Here is a 15,849-nt window from a genome sequence, read left to right as displayed (position 1 = left end):
TTCCCTGGGAGTTCATGTAAAGAACATGCCAACCACTGTGAACATTTGGTTTTCTTTTTATTGTGAAGCAAGCAACAAATCGGACAAAGTAACTGAAAAGTTCAATGTGCGTAACTATTCACCCCCTAAAGTCAGTACTTTGACAAGTCTTTTGTGGTAATTACAGTTGCAAGTCGCTTTGGATAAATCTCTATGAGCTTTCCAGATCTTGCCACTGGGATTTTTGCCCATTCCTCAAAACTGCTCCAGCTCCTTCAAGTTAGATGGTTTCCTCTGGTGAACAGCAATCTTCAAGTCTGACCACAGATTCTCAATTGGATTAAAGGAGTTTTCCCATGAACAAAAGTTAATTTTATTCATTAGATCTTGGAATGAAAATAAGGTCCACAATAGGAAGTGATTAAAAAAATGTTCCTGTGCTGAGATAATCGTATAAATGTTCCCCCGCTTTGTTCTGTGTAATGGCTCTGTCTGACCGTACAGGAACATGGTCTGATCATACCACATCCTAGGCAGGGGAGGAAGCAAAAGAGTATACAGACATTACAGCAGGGGATCACAGCTGATTCTTTTTGTGAGGTAAAACACTTCACTGCCTGTTTTTAAGTAATGTTTTACCTCAAAGAAAGAATCAGCTGTGATCCCCTGCTGTGCTATCTACGCCACTATGGAGTGTACGGCTTATTGTGGTCACATGGACAAATACTCTAGTCTCTGCTTGGGAACTATGCAGCTCATTCAAGGTTACCTATGATCTATGTGCTGCCTCTCTGATTAATGCCCTCCTTGTCCTGGCTGAGAGTTTTGGTGGGCAACCCTCTCTTGGCAGGTTTGTTGTGCTACTATGTTCATTCCATTTGATGATAATGGATTTGATAGTGCTCCGGGGGATCATCAGAGATTGGCATATTTTTTAAAAACCAACCTTAAACTTGTACTTCTCACAACTTTGTCCCTGACTAGTTTGGAGATCTCCTTGGTCTTCATGCTGTTGTTTGGTTAGTGGTGCCTCTCGCTTAATGGTGTTGCAGCCTCTGTGGCCTTTCAGAAAAGGTAAAGTGAATATACTGACAGACCGTGTGACACTTAGATTGCACACAGGTGGACTTCCTGTCACTAAACATGTGACTTATGAAGGTAATTGCTTGCAACAGAAATTTTTAGGGGCTTCATCGCAAAATGGGTGAATACATATGCGCATGACAATTTTTAATTATTTAATCCCATACATTTAATTTATGCCTATATTTTTCTCACTTCACTTCGCCAACTTAAACTATTTAGTGCTGATGCATCACACACAAATCGGATTACAAAAATATTAAAACACGGGTTGTAATGTAACAAAATAGGTAAAAAGCCAAGGGGGTGAATACTTTTGCAAGCCACTGTAGGTGTTATTGTGGCGCCCCTGAGGGTTCGGTCGCCACAGAGGTATTGCATCTCACCCAGAGGTGTGGTATCTCACTCTCAGGTAAGGAAGGAGTACTGCCCGGGACCCTAACACCTGCATCCAATACTACACTACTCCAGACCAGCAGGAGGGGCAAGATGCATCGCTTCCCAGCTGAGCCCGTCCCTGGCTGGAGTGGAGGGAACCAAAGTAGGGGGAACCATGTAGTGGGTGTGGGTGGAGGAAGTAAATCAGGGGAGCATTGAAGGAAGTGATATAAAGAGAGAAGCCATCTTGGGTGTGTGAGTTCAGTCAGAGGAGGACAGTGAGAGGAGCAGGAGCTCTGCTCTGGAGGAGGGCCTAGCCAGAGAGGCCCAAGACTGGAGAGGGAGAGAGAGGAGAAGGAAAGGCTCCAGGAACGTGGAAGGGAACCCAGGGGTACGGTAAGTGCTGGAGGCCACCCATACGCCTGAATCTACCAGGAGGTGGAGGGGTCAGGTCGCACAGAGGGGACCGGTCCCTAAACTAGCAGAGTTCTTTAAGCCTCAACTAGGAAACCAGAGGCTGCAGTATTTCAGGTACTGCAGCCACAAGCCACATCTATCTCACCAAGAAGGTGGCCATAGAGGACCCAGGGGACAGAGAAGACGTCGCCCGGCAAGGTCCGCGGTCAATGGATTGGGACACTAGGTGTGAGGTGCTGGGAGACGGCCAGAAGGAATACACAGAAGGGGGTCCCGTTATGTACTCCGGAGAGTCCTGGGAGTTTGCTGAACCCCTCCCTTAGTAAGCACAGGACGCCATGGGAAGTTACTCTAGTACTGGTAACTGGAAGTCTAAGAAACCGTGAGTAAATCCTGAGGACTGCACCTTACTGTCTCTGTGATCATTATCTGCGCCATCCTCTGCACTACACCATAACAGCAACATCTACACTGCCCTGGAGCTAAGTTCTACCTGTGGAGAGCTAAACCAACTTTGCTGGGTCACCACCAGCTCCAGAGGACCTGCTCCGCAGCGGCGGCTCCCTTTAGCCGCATACCACAGGTGGCGTCACGAACTGTATATAAAAACTATAAATCCCCTGTAAATATCTCCTTTAATTGACTGCCCTGGGTCCCGGACCGGGTCACCGCCACTGTGACATCTCCCCTAGCAACGACCGGCCCGACACCGAGTACCCCACGGCCCAGGGGGCACGTCATTATTATTTTACAAAGGTGAAACATACGGATTGAGAAGGGGTTGTCCGAGTAGTGGACAACTTCTTCAAAGGTAACCTGTCGGGAAAAAAAACAAAAAAAGGTATTTACCTGCAGTCATAGTGGTAATCTACGGGTAAATACCATTTTAAATATGTGTGAATTTTAAATTGGAAATTCAGCTGCAGGGACAAAAAGAAGTCATATTCTCCCTGCAGCTACTTGCTTCTAGTCATCTGGATGTTGCCAGGGATGTGAACAAACAGCGATCACTAAACAGTAATCATTCCCCCTGCTCCTTGACTGACATCCTGCCCTGCACAAACACTGAGGAGTCTGATGTCAGTCAAGAGGCAAGGGAGTGATTGGTGCATAGACAGCACTGAGTGCTCAGAGCCTGGTGCCGCCCTGATAAGCTTTTCCTTGAGTTAAAGGAGGCCACTATAGCCGATGGATGATGGATGACACAATTAGACATCAGTCACAGCATTTGTTAAGATTTACATGGAGACCTCTTCCCAGTACATACAATACATAGAGACCAAAAATACAATAAAAAGGCAGCCTGGACATTGTGTACATGTCTGGCTCCATGTACAGCTCCTAGTGCTTGTCCTTATAGCAGACAGGAAAATGAGCGGCCTGAATTTACATGCACTTGTCTGGTCCATAAAACCAGAAAAATGACTGGTGTGCTCAGCACTGCTGCAATGCCCCAAAGTTGTAGTGTATGTACCTTAAAGATGTAGCTGTCAGCTACCTCATTATGTTTGCACAGTGCTAATGTTTCCTGTTGCAGGTAATGTAAATAGTGATATATATATATGTTTTGACATTAAGTAGTAGTTAAAGAGGTTGTACAAATTGATGACCTTAGGATAGGTGATCAATGTCTGATCGGTCAGGGTAAGACACCCGGCTCCAGGCGATCAGCTATTCTTAGTGTCGGTAGTGGCCGGAACTACTGAGTTACAGAATTGCACAGCACAGCTCCGTTGATGGAAAAGTGGCCGTGCCTTCTTCCATATATGGAAATAAGGTCACATGGTTAAACCACATGACCTGGTTCTGGGCCTAGCAGTGAAGGGAATGAGACATTATACAGGAAGTCCTCCTGGAGAAGCTGAGGGAGCAGGTAGGAGAGTGACCCAAGCTCCTATATATGAGCGAGCAGATAGGGGAGTGACCATAGCTCCTATATATGAGGGAGCAGGTAGGAGAGCAACCATAGCTCCTATATATGAGGGAGCAGGTAGGAGAGCGGCCATAGCTCCTATATATGAGGGAGCAGGTAGGAGAGCGGCCATAGCTCCTATATATGAGGGAGCAGATAGGAGAGCAACCATAGCTTCTATATATGAGGGAGCAGGTAGGAGAGCGGCCATAGCTCCTATATATGAGGGAGCAGATAGGAGAGCAACCATAGCTTCTATATATGAGGGAGCAGGTAGGAAGGAGAGTGGCAATAGCTCCTATATATGAGGGAGCAGATAGGAGAGCAACCATAGCTTCTATATATGAGGGAGCAGCTAGGAAGGAGAGTGGCAATAGCTCCTATATATGAGGGAGCAGGTAAGAGAGCGACCATAGCTCCTATATATGAGGGAGCAGGTAGGAGAGCGACCATAGCTCCTGCCGATGTCGTGCCTAACTGCAGTGGCCTGGCCATGACAACAGAGGAGATTGGAAGAGAAAGAGCTGCTATGTTGACAAGAAGTCAAAGGCAGCAGAATCACAGCCTGGCTAGGAGATATCGTTCCAGGAGTGAACATGCAGGTAGTTATCAACTACCTCCTTGTAAATTCTTAGTCCCATACGGAAAAAAAAAGAAACCAAAGTCCCAGATAACCCTTTTAATAATGGTAACATATCTGTAAAATTCAGATAGCACACAGATGCTATGTATGGGATCTGATTTTTTTTGAGCATCCAAGTCTCATCCAATACTCAAAAGAGAATAGTGCATGCTGAGATTTTTTTGTCACACAGACACTAAATCGGTGTGAAAAAAAACATAATCTGAACAGTCCTTTGAATTACACAGACAGCATTGATCTGTATGATACGCTTTTCTGAAGATGCCCTAAGTCTCACAGTACTTACATTAATGCTAGGATGGTAGAGCAGCATTCCATTGCTGGTCAGAGTCACGTACTTCTTCTTCCACTCCTTGTTCAGAGAATTGCCGCTACGTTTTAGTAGAAAACTCTGAAAAATGATCAATAAATTGATAAAGTAACTACATAAGACACTGGAAGATATTTCACTTTTGAATCATGAATAGATTTAGGAATATACACAAGCTGCTGACAAATGCTTTATCAAGAATAAGTACAGAAGTATACATGTATTAGACCTGTGTAATCCAAATATATAGTTATCTTTCTTGGTTCTTCATAAATCTCAATAAAGAAGCAGAGCAGTAAAAAATTGATCGAAACTTGATTTAGACTATTTTGTTAGATGCTTGTAAACTAGTGGCATTGAAGGACATATGTTTGAGTTTGATTATTACATTAATGTCATATTGTCTTGTTATTATATTTCTATTTTGTGTATACAGCTCTGATGAAGATCTATGGGACTCCATGATTACAAACAAACCATGTATGAAACTGCATATGAAAAGATGAAAAGCCTTCTTGTGTTTCTACTCTCTCTCTACTCATTCTTTTATGGTTTGAAGGATATCAGACAGACGGGGAGACAGTAAAAAAAAAAACACCGCTGAGTGGGTGATGATAAAGCTTTCCCTTGGGAACTAATGTAAGATATGGAAGGAAAAAGCTTTGTTTTAAAAATCTGTATCATTAAATGGAATCTGTCAGCAGGATTTCACATCCCAAACTATTTATATGCACATGTAGTTTTTTCTAAGACAGGTACAGCAATACTATTACATGGCCAGTCCATTCTTCCGTTACTGAGTAATCAGAGCTAGAATTGATATGTTAGCATCTTGGAGATGGGAATACCCCTTTAAACATTTACATTGCAGTTTATGTAAGTTTCATGAGAAGAATAATGCCGCAGGAAACTCCGGCTGAAATGTTACAGAACCTTAAAGGGGTATTCCCATCTCCAAGATGCTATCCCAATATGTAGTAGGTGTCATAATAATAATATTAGCAAATACCTACAATTAGAAACGTAGTATAGTATTTTTGATTCGCTATGTCTCTTTCCTCATGTGCAGGCATTGCAGGACCTTAGGTATCCATGGTTACGTCCATGGATAAAGTGACAGTTAGCTAGCTGCTAGTGGTCATAACCGTGGATATCTAAGGTCCTGCAATGCTTGCATATGAGGAAAGTGGCATAGCGAATCAAAAATACTAAACTACATTTCTAATTGTAGGTATTTGCTAATATTATTATTACACCTACTACATATTGCGAGAGGATCTTGGAGATGGGAGTACCCCTTTAAGGTTCTGTAAAGCTGTGGAAGCTGTTGCTGTGAACCCACAACATGAGGTCAAAGGAGATCATAATGGAAGAGAAACAGACCATCATTAGGCTGAAAAAAACAAGAAATCCTTCAGAGAGATAGCCTACATTGTAGGAGTGGCCAAATGAACATTCTGCTTCATTCTTCAAAAAAAACAACACACTAGTGAGCTTGGGAACTCAAAAATGCCTGGACGTCCACAGAAGACAACAATGGTGGATGATCGCAGAATCCTTTCCATGGTGAATAAAAATCACTTCACAACATCTACCCAAGTGAAGAACACTCTCCAGGAAGTAGGTGTTTCAGTATCTAAGTCTCCACAAGGTACAACAGTTAATCATCCTTAAATGTGAAAGGTCAGATTAGGCCAAAAATAATATAAAGAAGCCAGCCCAGTTCTGGAAAAGCATTCTTTAGACAGATGAAAGTAAGATCAACCTGTAGCAGAATGATGGGAAGAAGAAAGTATGGAAAAGGCTTGAAACAGCTCATGACCCAAAGCATGGCACATCCTCTGTAAAATATGGTGGAGTTAGTGTGATGTCATGGGCATGCATGGGTTTAAGTTGCACTGGGTCACTAGTATTTATTGATGATTTGACTGAAGATAGACGCAGCCGGATGAATTCTGAAGTGTACAGGGCGATACTTTCAGCTCAGATTCAACCAAATGCCGCAAGGTTGGTTTGATGCCGCTTCACAATAAAGATGGACAATGACCTAAAACATACTGCGAAAGCAACCCTGGAGTTTTTTTATGGCAAAGAAGTGGAGTATTCTGCAATTATAGAGTCAGTCACCTGACCTCAACCCCATCAAGCAGCATTTCACGTGCTTCAGACAAAACTTAAGGAAGAAAAACCCACAAATAAGAAACAATTGAAGTCAGCTGCAGTAAAGGCCTGGAAAACCTTCACAAAGGAGGAAATCCAGTGTTTGGTGACGTCCTTGGCTTCCAGACTAGAGATGAGCGAATATGATCGAAATCTGATCTCAAAAGTTAAATTCGGCATGAATGTGGAACATTCAGATTCGTGATTGGCAAGGCGAGCATTTTTACATTTTTACTTAAATTCGGGAAAATCGACAAAGTTCGGCAAATAAGTGCGGGAACATGATTGTGGGGCAACTACAGCGTTATTAACAATTTGACTAGCATAGTGCTTGTGTATGATGAGTGGAGGGACGTGTTTGATGAGTAGAGGGGCTGGTGAGAGCTTAGAATAGGTCAGAGCAGCGGCGCGCTTGTAATCTTTTTTTTTCCCTGTAACTTTGAGTGAGGAAAGCGCGGCTAGCCAATCAGAGCGCAGGAAGCATCTACACTGTCCAGACACAAGAGCTTCTGCCATTGGCTGCTGAAATCAAATGTCCTCTCTATATAAAGAGCGGCAATGTTCCCTCAGCGCCATTTTATGCATGTCACTGCCAGTGATAGACTGCTGCTGCTCAGTGTGCTCCTGTTTAATGAGAGATATTAGCTAGATAGATGGGCGCTTGTTTGTAAGTCAGATAGTGTAGACCAGGGTTCCCCAACTCCAGTCCTCAAGGCCCACCAACAGGTCATGTTTTCAGGATTTCCTTAGTATTGCACAGGTGATGGAATTATTGCCTGTGCAGGTGATGCAATTATCACCTGTGTAATACTAAGGAAATCCTGAAAACATGACCTGTTGGTGGGCCTTGAGGACTGGAGTTGGGGAACCCTGGTGTAGACAAGTCCTCTGCTGTGTACCTCTGAAATTGATCTTGCAGCACATTTTTTTTCTTGTGCAATTACTGAGATTCAGACAGAAACAGCAGGAAACATGGCATAGAACTGTGTTGTCCACTGCTTCTATAGTGCTGTATGCACCAGTATCCCTTCAATCAATTTTTTCATTTGCTAATGTGATAAAGCAAGCAAGCAAGTAAGCCCTTGTAGCCCACCTTTTGATTTTGTGGGGTTGAAATTCAGCTGTATGCATACTCTGCAGAGCTTCTGAGTGCAGAGCACAAAAAAAACTTTTTTTTCATTTACTACTACTAATAATAATAATAATCTTTATTTTTATATAGCGCTAACATATTCCGCAGCGCTTTACATACATTATCGTCGCTGTCCCCATCGGGGCTCACAATCTAGATTCCCTATCAGTATGTCTTTGGAGTGTGGGAGGAAACCGGAGTACCCGGAGGAAACCCACACAAACACGGGGAGAACATACATGCTAATGTGATAGTCAAGCTATAGTAGCCCACTTTGTAATTTTTTGTGGGTGAAATTCAGCTGTATGCACAGTAACAAAAATATATATTTTTATGTTGCTAGCCAGAGTCCACAAAAGATTTTTTTGTGTTGCAAACGTGATACACTCTGCTATAAGCCAGCTAGTACTTTAGTGGTGTTGAACTTCAGCTGTTTTTAGAGTAAAAAAATAGATTTTTTCTGTTGCTAGCCAGAGTTCAAAAAATGTTTTTTTCTCTCGCAAAAGTGTTACACTCTGCTATAAGCCACCTAGTCCTTTAGTGGCGGTGAAATTCAGATGTAGGCAGAGCTTATGCAGAGTAAAAAAATGTATTTGTTGCTGTTCCTAACGTCAACTCCTATAAATATGACATAAGAACTGTGGTATTATAAAACAGAACATTTATTATCAGAATCAGATAAAATCACATAAAATGTCTTTAGAGGGAAGAGAACCACAAAAAAAAAAAAGTCAGACTAAGGGATATAAGCATGATTATTCATTCCAGAAATGCCACTCAAATGTTGACATCTAATGAGTGCTATGCATTAAGATATTACAATACCCAATAAATAAATCATTTAATAAATAAATTAATAAATAGTAAGATGTGTAGAGAGTAAATATAAAGTGCTTAGTGCATGATACCCTACTCTGCACTATCATTGATGTAATAATCAATGCTATGAAATGTGGTATTGTGGACACCAACAGTGATGTCACTGATACTCAGACCAAATTATATGCTAGATGTCTTGGCATATCCTCGTCAAAGGCAGTGGCGAAACATGTGTTGGATCCGGTCAGTACCCAGGGGTTAGTAATACCTATCATCATTGTACAGTTTTTTTGCCACCTTTTTATCTGCTGCCATGACTTATAGCATATAATTTGGTCTGAGTATCAGTGACATCACTGTTAGTGTCCACAATACCACATTTCATAGTACTGATTACATCAATGATAGTGCAGAGTAGGGTATCATGCACTAAGCACTTTATATTTACTCTACACATCTTACTATTTATTAATTTATTTATGAAATGATTTATTTATTGGGTATTGTAATATCTTAATGCATAGCACTCATTAGATGTCAACATTTGAGTTGCATTTCTGGAATGAATAATCATGCTTATATGCTTATATCCCTTAGTCTGACTTTTTTTCTTTTGTGGTTCTCTTCCCTCTAAAGACATTTTATGTGATTTTATCTGATTCTATAATAAATGTTATGTTTTATAATAGCACAGTTCTTATGTCATATTTATAGGAGTTGACTTAATATGGTGGACATATGAACACTGCAATTTTCCCTCTCACTCTATTGATATTGTTTTTGCTGTTCCTAACGTGATACAGCAGGCTGGATTTGAGTTTGAAATATCTTGGAGCATACATTCTATGTTATACAGGCCTCATCCACACTAAAAAAATACTTTCTTCAGTTACTAACGTGATACAGCAAGGGACATTTCAGTTTGAAATTGTTCGTAGGATATCTCCTATGTTCTACAGGCCTCATCTACAGTAAAAAAAGTACTTTCTTTGATTCCTAACGGTATACAGCAGGGGATATCTCAGTTTGAAATAGTTTGGAGAATATCTTGTATGTTATACAGGCCTCATCCATAGTAAAAAAAATACTTTGTTTGGTTCCTAACGTTATACAGCAGGGGACATCTCAGTTTCAAATAGTTTGGAGAATATCTCGTATGCTATGAAGGCCTCATCCCCACTAAAAAAATACTTTCTTCGGTTCCTAACGTTATAGAGTAGGGGACATTTCAGTTTGAAATAGTTTGGAGAATATCTTGTATGTTATACAGGCCCCATTCACACTAAAAAAATACTTTCTTCTGTTAGTAACATTATACAGCAAGCCATATCTTACCTTGTCATTTAGTGCTGCTGAAATTCAGGTGTGTGCAGAGCTGTTGCAGAGGAAAAAATCTAATTTTGTTTTGCTAATAGCGTGCTTCTACCACAGTATCTGAGCAACATGAGTGGGAAAAAGAGAGGTCGTAGTGGAAGGGGGAATAGGCTTGGTGTTCAAGGTATACGTGGGGTGGGTGGTAATGTTAGTGAAAGCACTAGTGCACCAAAACCGTCATGTCCTATCTGAAGACAACTGACTTCTGTTACTGGACGGGCTACTCCACTCACTTTCTTTGACAGTCCCGCAGTGATACGCCTTGTTGATAAGGGCCAGAAAGAGCAGGTGCTCCAGTGGATGGCAAGCGCTGCTTCAAGTGCCCTCTCCTTTTCTTCCTCCACCTCAACATCACACACAGTACAGTGCACAGAGGTGGCACCCCAATTACCTTTGCTTTCCCCTACGTCACAACTGTACAACTGCCCAACTGACTGTAGCGAACCACAGATGGGCGAGTCTGTAGAACTGTTCACCCATTCTACACAATGGGCATCAGAAGTGTACTCCAAACATTCACAGAGTCAAGAGGAGGAAAGCATCTGCACCGATGCCCAAATTTTTTTAGGTTGCATTCGGGGCAGGACAAAGTAGGGTCCTAGCAAGTTCCTGACCCTTGTCACCAGACGTTAATCACTGGGGAGGGAGGTGATCCTGATGAGACTCAGATACCTAAGGCTCATGCATGCGGACTGTACTGTTCTGTCAAGGTAACAAGGGGAGAAGGGTCACTCTGAGGGCGAGGAATGGGATAACACATTAGATGATGACGAGATTGAAGATCCTACTTGGTGTGAACCCAGAGTCATGCAGCCAAGTAGCTCATCTGAAGAGGTGGAGGAGGAAGAGGAAGGAGGAAGAGGAGAAGGTTACGTTTCTCCCTATGGCGCAGACACGGAGTGATGCAAGCATGAGGAGCATTGCATCTTTAGCCACAACTGTGGCTGTGGCCAGCAGCGGTCGCGGGTCTGCAGCTCGCAGGGGCGGCAATGGTTGCCTAGCCTGGCCCATTTTTGTCACCGCAAAGGATGAGCCAACTCATGTTATTTGCATACTTTTCAAGAAAAAACTCAGTAGAGGGAAAAAGGGCAATAATTTGACTATTACATGCATGAACTTTCACATGCGTACACAACATGTGTTACGCTGGGAATCTCTGCACTGAAATGCGGATCAGCGGACCTCAACAACCATCAGCTGCCCCATCAACCTCATCCGCTGCTTCTTCCTTTTCCTCTGTTACCGTGCCAAGTATTGTCACGCTGGTCTCCCACCACAGAACCTCCGGTTCTCTACCCACTCCAGACAGGCTGAGTGAGAGCCCGTCAGCTGTAACGGAGGTGGACATGCCTGCTGTTTTTCACCGATCTCAGAAAACGAGCACACCACAACTTTATCAATCCATCGTAACATCTCCGCCTGCATCTCACTCACGGTCCAGCAGTTTGTCTAGTTCACCGTGCTCCGCCCTCTCTCAGCACAGCAGCCAGCCCTCGGTCCCGTAATTGTGGTCATGTAAAAGATTGTTTCCTTCTACATATGACAAAGCTAAGAAGTTCAACTCCACCATCTCCAATCTGTTGGCCACCAAAATGGTGGTGTCAGGCCCTAATTTTTTGAAGAGTTACCGGTCCCCATTATACTAGTTCTACTCTAGTGAAATGAATTCTTTGGTGCAGATATTGTTGTCATAGGCGTACACATGATATAATCAAAATTGGTTTTCTTACTAACGTGGTATATAAAGCAGGCTACAATTCATCTTTTAATTGTTTGGTGCTGATATTGTTCTCCACACAGTGGTACACATTAGTGATGAGTGAGCACTAGAAGTGCTCTACTTAGTGGTTAAGCGGTTTCTCAAAACCTACCCAGATCTGCCAGAGCTGCTTGTGAAAGTATGCCGTATGTGTGCCCATTTCAGAAAGTCGGCTACAGCTTCCGCAGCCCTGGCAAATGTTTCAGCAGCATTTACTGCTTCCGTCTCACTGACTGGTGTGCGATGTGACCACACTTTGTAAATCAACATTGCAGATGTTGGGAGGGATTTGTGAGCAGCAGAGGGCAGTTGTTGAGTGCCAGTTTCAACACGCCCATTGAAATTCAGGTCAGCCTCCGCACATAAGATCTGATGAGTGGGCATGGATGTCTGACATTTGTGCTGTCCTCCACAACTTTGAGGACTCCACCAAGATGGTGAGTGGCGATGACGCCATAATTAGCGTCACCATCCCGCTTTTGTCTACTGAAACGCTCGCTGCTCACAATTAAAGAGGAAGCATTGCAGGCGGAGCCAAGAACTATACAGGGTAATGCTACACAGCCCAGTCTCATCTCAATGCGGATTGGTTGATAATGAGGAGGAGGAGGAGAACATGGACAGTCGTCCTCTTGGTGAGGCCAGGGAAGTCTTGGCTGTCTCGGAAGTCTTGATACCTCTCTTTAAGTCTGTGGGAAAGCTGTATGAGTTTCGCTTAATGATGACCTTCAGTAGCCTAAACCATGGCTTTGCTTATGCACGTTATTTCTCAAAACGCATTGCAGATCAAGCTATTTCCCAACTCAGGAAATTCAAGGTGTGTGACTAATCACCCTCGAGAAGTGTGAGATAATGTTGGAAGGGCTGCCATTGCTTATGGAACAAGCAGCATTAGAGGACTTCCTGGGAGAAATTACAGCGGAGTAGATACCGTTTCCATCTATGCCAATCCTTTCACCAAGCTAAAGAATATGACTGTGGGGAAATACAACTTTCACCGAGAAACAACCCTAGCTAAGAAAAGTCTGTGTGAAGGTTCCTGGACACTCTATGGCGGCTTTTTTACTGTGGACTGGCTCCAGAAATCTATATGATCCCTTCACTGGCTCCCAATTGCCCAGCGTATCCAGTTCAAACTACTAACACTGACCTACAAAGCCATCCATAACCTTTCTCCTCCATACATCTGTGAATTAATCTCCCGATATATTCCCTTACGTAATCTCCGGTCTAACATGCTGGAGAAACTTGCACCTACTGCTACTCAGTGTCTTCAGCTCCTTTGTGAGAAACTCATATGTTTGGGCAGGCACTCAGTCTACCAAATAAAATTCCTGAGAAGGAAATTGTGGATGGCTTCGCTTCTGGTACTGGGTCACTGCTAATACCATGGCATGCCATAATTAACTGGAAATATTCCAGGCTGGTTGGAGACAAGCTCATTCCCACAGAAATGTGCCAGCAGCAAGCTGAGGAGATGGTGGCCTCTATCATCATAAAGGAGTTAGCTTGTTGTCTAGCAAACATTGTGTTGAAGCCTCCAAGGTGTCACGGGTTTACCGTGACAGAGAGGAGCCAGAAGACCGCAGCGCCTGATTCTTCCCACTCATGCAGTCATTAGAAGCCTTTCGCCTTCATATTAATCGGTGCAAGGGTTAATCTGCTCAGTTGTGAGCTCCTGGAAGCCTCCCTTCATTTAGGCCCTTAGCAGATTTGTCCTTTACATCTCCCCTACTGTGTAACTCTGTACCCCAAAACATCAGACTGTTGCCTACAGTGGAAACCTTGAAAAGGAAGCTGAAGACCCACTTCTTCTGACAAGCATATAATCTGCGGTGACCCTCACTCCATTACAACTAGCTGTACCCTGACCTACTGTATCCTCACCCATCCCTTGTAGATTGTGCGCCCTCACGGGCAGGGTCCTCGCTCCTCTTGTGCCAGTCGGTGACCCCTTTTCACATGTAAAGCGCCACGGAATAAATGTCCCGGTAATAATAATAATAATTATAGTACTTGTACTCTGGGTCAATTGATGGCACTTTCCAGATGTCTACCCCTAATTTGATGTGTTTTGGCAGCTTTTGGGCCCGTTTGAAGGTGTTGTATATGCGTTTTTTTTTGCCTCCCCAATGAATCCTGTGGAGTTCGGCTATGTTCGGCGAATATTCGACGAATAAATCGGCGAATATTGCAGATTCAACTGTCATAATCCGAACCGAATATTGAAACATTCGCTCATCTCTATTCCAGACTTCAGGCAGTCATTGCCTGCAAAAGATTATCTACAAAGTATTAAAAATGAACATTTTATTTATAGTAAAGTTGATTTCTCCAATTACTTTTGAGTCCCTGAAATGTGGAGACTTTGTTGAAAAATAGCTGCAATTTCTAATCGTTTCACAGGATATTTATGTTCAACATCTTTAATTAAACCTGAAAGTCTAAACTTCAATTGCATCTCTGTTTTATTTTAAATAAAAAATAGCAGAAAGCACAAATCATGAGGATCGGTCATATATTTCTGGACCTAACTGTAAATATATATATATTATTTATTATTATAGCGCCATTAATTCCATGGTGCTTTACATGTTTAAAAGGGGTATACATAGCGAACAGCAAGTACAATAATTTGAACACAAACAAGTCTGCGACTAGTACAGTAGGAGAAAGGACCCTGCGCGCGAGGGCTCACAATCTACAAGTATATACAGTTGTGCTCAAAAGTTTACATACCCCGGCAGAATTTTTCCTTTCTTGGCCTTGTTTCAGAGAATATGAATGATAACAAAAAAACTTTTTCTCCACTCATGGTTATTGGTTGGGTGAAGCCACTCATCTTAATGACAACTAAAAGCATCCAAATGACCCTGATCAAAATTTCACATACCCTGGTGATTTTGGCCTGATAACATGCACAGAATTTGACACAAATGTGTTTGAATGGCTAGTAAAGGTAACATCCTCACCTGTTACCTGTTTGTTTGCTTGTAAACAGTGTGTGTGCATAAAAAGAAATTTTTCCTTTCTTGGCCTGTAATAAGGCCAAGAAAGGAAAAAAATTCTGCCAGGGTATGTAAACTTTTGAGCACAACTGTATATATACAGTACAGACCAAAAGTTTGGACACACCTTCTCATTTAAAGATCTTTCTGTATTTTCATGACTTTTAAAATTGTACATTCACACTGAAGGCATCAAAACTATGAATTAACACATGTGGAAATATATACTTAACAAAAAAGTGTGAAACAACTGAAAATATGTCTTATATTCTAGGTTCTTCAAAGTAGCCACCTTTTGCTTTGATGACTGCTTTGCACACTCTTGGCATTCTCTTGATGAGCTTCAAGAGGTAGTCACCGGAAATGGTTTTCACTTCACAGGTGTGCCCTGTCAGGTTTAATAAGTGGGATTTCTTGCCTTATAAATGGGGTTGGGACCATCAGTTGTGTTGTGCAGAAGTCAGGTGGATACACAGCTGATAGTCCTACTGAATAGACTGTTGGAATTTGTATTATGGCAATAAAAAAGCAGCTAAGTAAAGAAAAACGAGTGGCCATCATTACTTTAAGAAATGAAGGTCAGTCAGTCCGAAAAATTGGGAAAACTTTGAAAGTGTCCCCAAGTGCAATTGTAAAAACCATCAAGCGCTACAAAGAAACTGGCTCACATGAGGACCGCCCAAGGAAAGGAAGACAAAGAGTCACGTCTGCTTCTGAGGATAAGTTTATCCGAGTCACCAGCCTCAGAAATTGCAGGTTAACAGCAGCTCAGATTAGAGACCAGGTCAATGCCACACAGAGTTCTAGCAGCGACACATCTCTACAACAACTGTTAAGAGGAGACTTTGTGCAGCAGGCTTTCATGGTAAAATAGC

The 15,849-nt window shown here is 42.5% G+C and overlaps 1 protein-coding gene across 3 annotated transcripts in view; it reads right to left on the bottom strand.

Annotated features, from left to right (window-relative positions):
- The window catches only part of AGAP2 (ArfGAP with GTPase domain, ankyrin repeat and PH domain 2), a 404,081-nt gene that overhangs the window by 42,728 nt on the left and 345,504 nt on the right, over positions 1–15,849 (bottom strand). For all 3 annotated transcript variants that reach the window (XM_073663273.1, XM_073663271.1, XM_073663272.1), the window contains exon 10: positions 4,699–4,803. In XM_073663273.1, the coding sequence (XP_073519374.1) occupies positions 4,699–4,803 (105 nt within the window). The remainder of the gene's footprint in view (positions 1–4,698; positions 4,804–15,849) is intronic.

Source organism: Phyllobates terribilis, unplaced genomic scaffold (assembly GCF_046119375.1).
Source record: "Phyllobates terribilis strain yellow unplaced genomic scaffold, ASM4611937v1 Scaffold_2__4_contigs__length_985480577, whole genome shotgun sequence".
NCBI lineage: Eukaryota > Metazoa > Chordata > Amphibia > Anura > Dendrobatidae > Phyllobates > Phyllobates terribilis.
The sequence above is the reverse complement of the archived record's forward strand: the minus strand, read 5'-3'. Positions and strand labels throughout refer to the sequence as shown.